General features: G+C 35.2%; 1 protein-coding gene across 1 annotated transcript in view; it reads left to right on the top strand.

The window, feature by feature from the left end:
• Positions 1–2,033, top strand: part of CLIC2 (chloride intracellular channel 2) — a 19,498-nt gene that overhangs the window by 8,801 nt on the left and 8,664 nt on the right. The window contains exons 2-3 of the mRNA XM_005885022.2: positions 691–800; positions 926–1,051. Of these exons, the coding sequence (XP_005885084.1) occupies positions 691–800; positions 926–1,051 (236 nt within the window). The remainder of the gene's footprint in view (positions 1–690; positions 801–925; positions 1,052–2,033) is intronic.

Raw genomic sequence — 2,033 nt, 5'->3', positions numbered from 1 at the left:
CATATCAGAAAAACCAGACTACATAGAGGAAAAGAATGATGGATTTTATGTAAAATTTAAATTTTACATGAGACATGCATTTGTAAAATTACCCGTAATGTGTACTAAAACAGTTACTATCTTTAGTATACAAATAATTTTTCCAAATTGATAAGCAAAAAGTCATCACCTTAATATCACCTTAATAGAAAAATGTAAAATTTTCATGAACACTTCATAAAATAAGGAAATCAAATAGCCAATGAACACATGGAATACCTTTCAGGAAAGAAATTTGGCAAGATCTATCAAAATTGGAAATATACATACTTTTTACTCAGCACTCCCATTTTAAAGATTAACTCTAAAGATATAATCTCAGAGGTACAACAAGTTATATGACAAAAAATATTTGTTGCTGAAGTAGAGTAGCAAAAATTTTGGAATATTTAAAATGTCTGTTGTAGGAAATGGTTATACAAATCTTGGTACTATATATACTTTATTATGATGATGATGATGTCATCACACTTGTAATTTTACATACAATGAGATTATTTGATTCATTGTCTCTCTCTGCCCACTAATGGTAGAATCCATAAGATTAAGTATTTTTAACTTTGTCTCTAGCAACTAGCTCATTTCCCAGTAGGCACTCAATACATCCTTGTTGAGCAGATAAATGAATGAGGCCTTTCTTTATCTTAATAGGCTGGAAGTGATGGGGAGAGTATTGGAAACTGTCCTTTTTGCCAACGCCTTTTCATGATCCTCTGGCTTAAAGGAGTTAAGTTCAATGTGACTACTGTTGACATGACCAGGTAAGAGAAATCAGGACAGGTTTCATTCGAAGGATTGAAATCGGTAGGTACCCATACAATGTTAGTGTGTGTATGCTGTGTGCCTGATCTACAGGCCTAACTCTGCTTATTTTTAATAATCACAGAAAGCCCGAAGAGCTGAAGGACTTAGCTCCAGGTGCCAATCCTCCCTTCCTGCTGTATAACAAGGAGTTGAAAACAGACTTCATTAAAATTGAGGAGTTTCTAGAGCAGACACTGGCTCCTCCAAGGTACAGCATTTTACAGGGTATTATTGTTCTTGAGACCATTTGTTTTATTGGCCTATTTATTTTGCAGATTGAGCATTCTTAGTTCTAGACAGCTCACTCTTTTTTAATGTCAGACCTGTCTTTTGTTATATTTCTATAAAACTTTGCAAAAGTCCCCCTTGATCACTCCACATATGATTAGAAAACTTTACTGCAGAATTATTTATTTAATGTATGTAAAACCATTAATACTTTATGGATGCAGGTAGTATATTAGGAAAGGGCAAAGAACAGACTTGGAAACCTGGGAAAGGCAGGTAAATTTGGGCCACATTTAATTTCAGCCTCCTTATCTAGTCCATAATGAAGTTTGGGAGCATTTATACTGATAAAAATCAGACCTTTTTGTTGGAGAGCCCTCGGAAGATCTTCAATGAATGATCTTCTTTCATTATTCAGTCTGATCTCTTAGCTCTACAGGTTGAAAAAGATTATGCCTCAATTTCCCCCTTCAACTTTAAATACACACACACTACAGATAGAACATTTCAAATTATTTTTAAATGCATAGCATACTTAAAATAAGAAAGCAAATTCTCTTTGGTCTAGAAATAGAGAAATAACCCAAGGTTGGGGAAGAGTAAGAGCATGGAGTAATAACACTGTGTAACCCATGAGAACTGATCACGACTAGGCTTTCACATCACCGATGGCATGAGGTAGAACATGCCCAACACAAGGGCTGGAGGTCAGGAAACAGGTCTCACCGTTAGCCAGAGGCCAGAACTGCACTGTCTACACTTGAATGGAAGTTATATATATATATATCTGCCTACACAGGATAGTGCCTGGAAACAGGAAGTCTGCTGTATTTATTTTTTTATTGCTGTACAACCAATTACTGCAAACTCAGTGTTTTAAAACAACACTCATTTATTATCTCACAGTTTCCACTGGTAAGGAGTCTGGCTGTGAATTTAAAACTGCTCTAAAATGAAGTCTC

The sequence above is a fragment of the Myotis brandtii genome, unplaced genomic scaffold (assembly GCF_000412655.1).
Source record: "Myotis brandtii unplaced genomic scaffold, ASM41265v1 scaffold889, whole genome shotgun sequence".
In the NCBI taxonomy this organism is placed as follows: Eukaryota; Metazoa; Chordata; class Mammalia; order Chiroptera; family Vespertilionidae; genus Myotis; species Myotis brandtii.
Note: the sequence above shows the minus strand (reverse complement) of the source record. Positions and strands in the feature narration are given on the sequence as shown.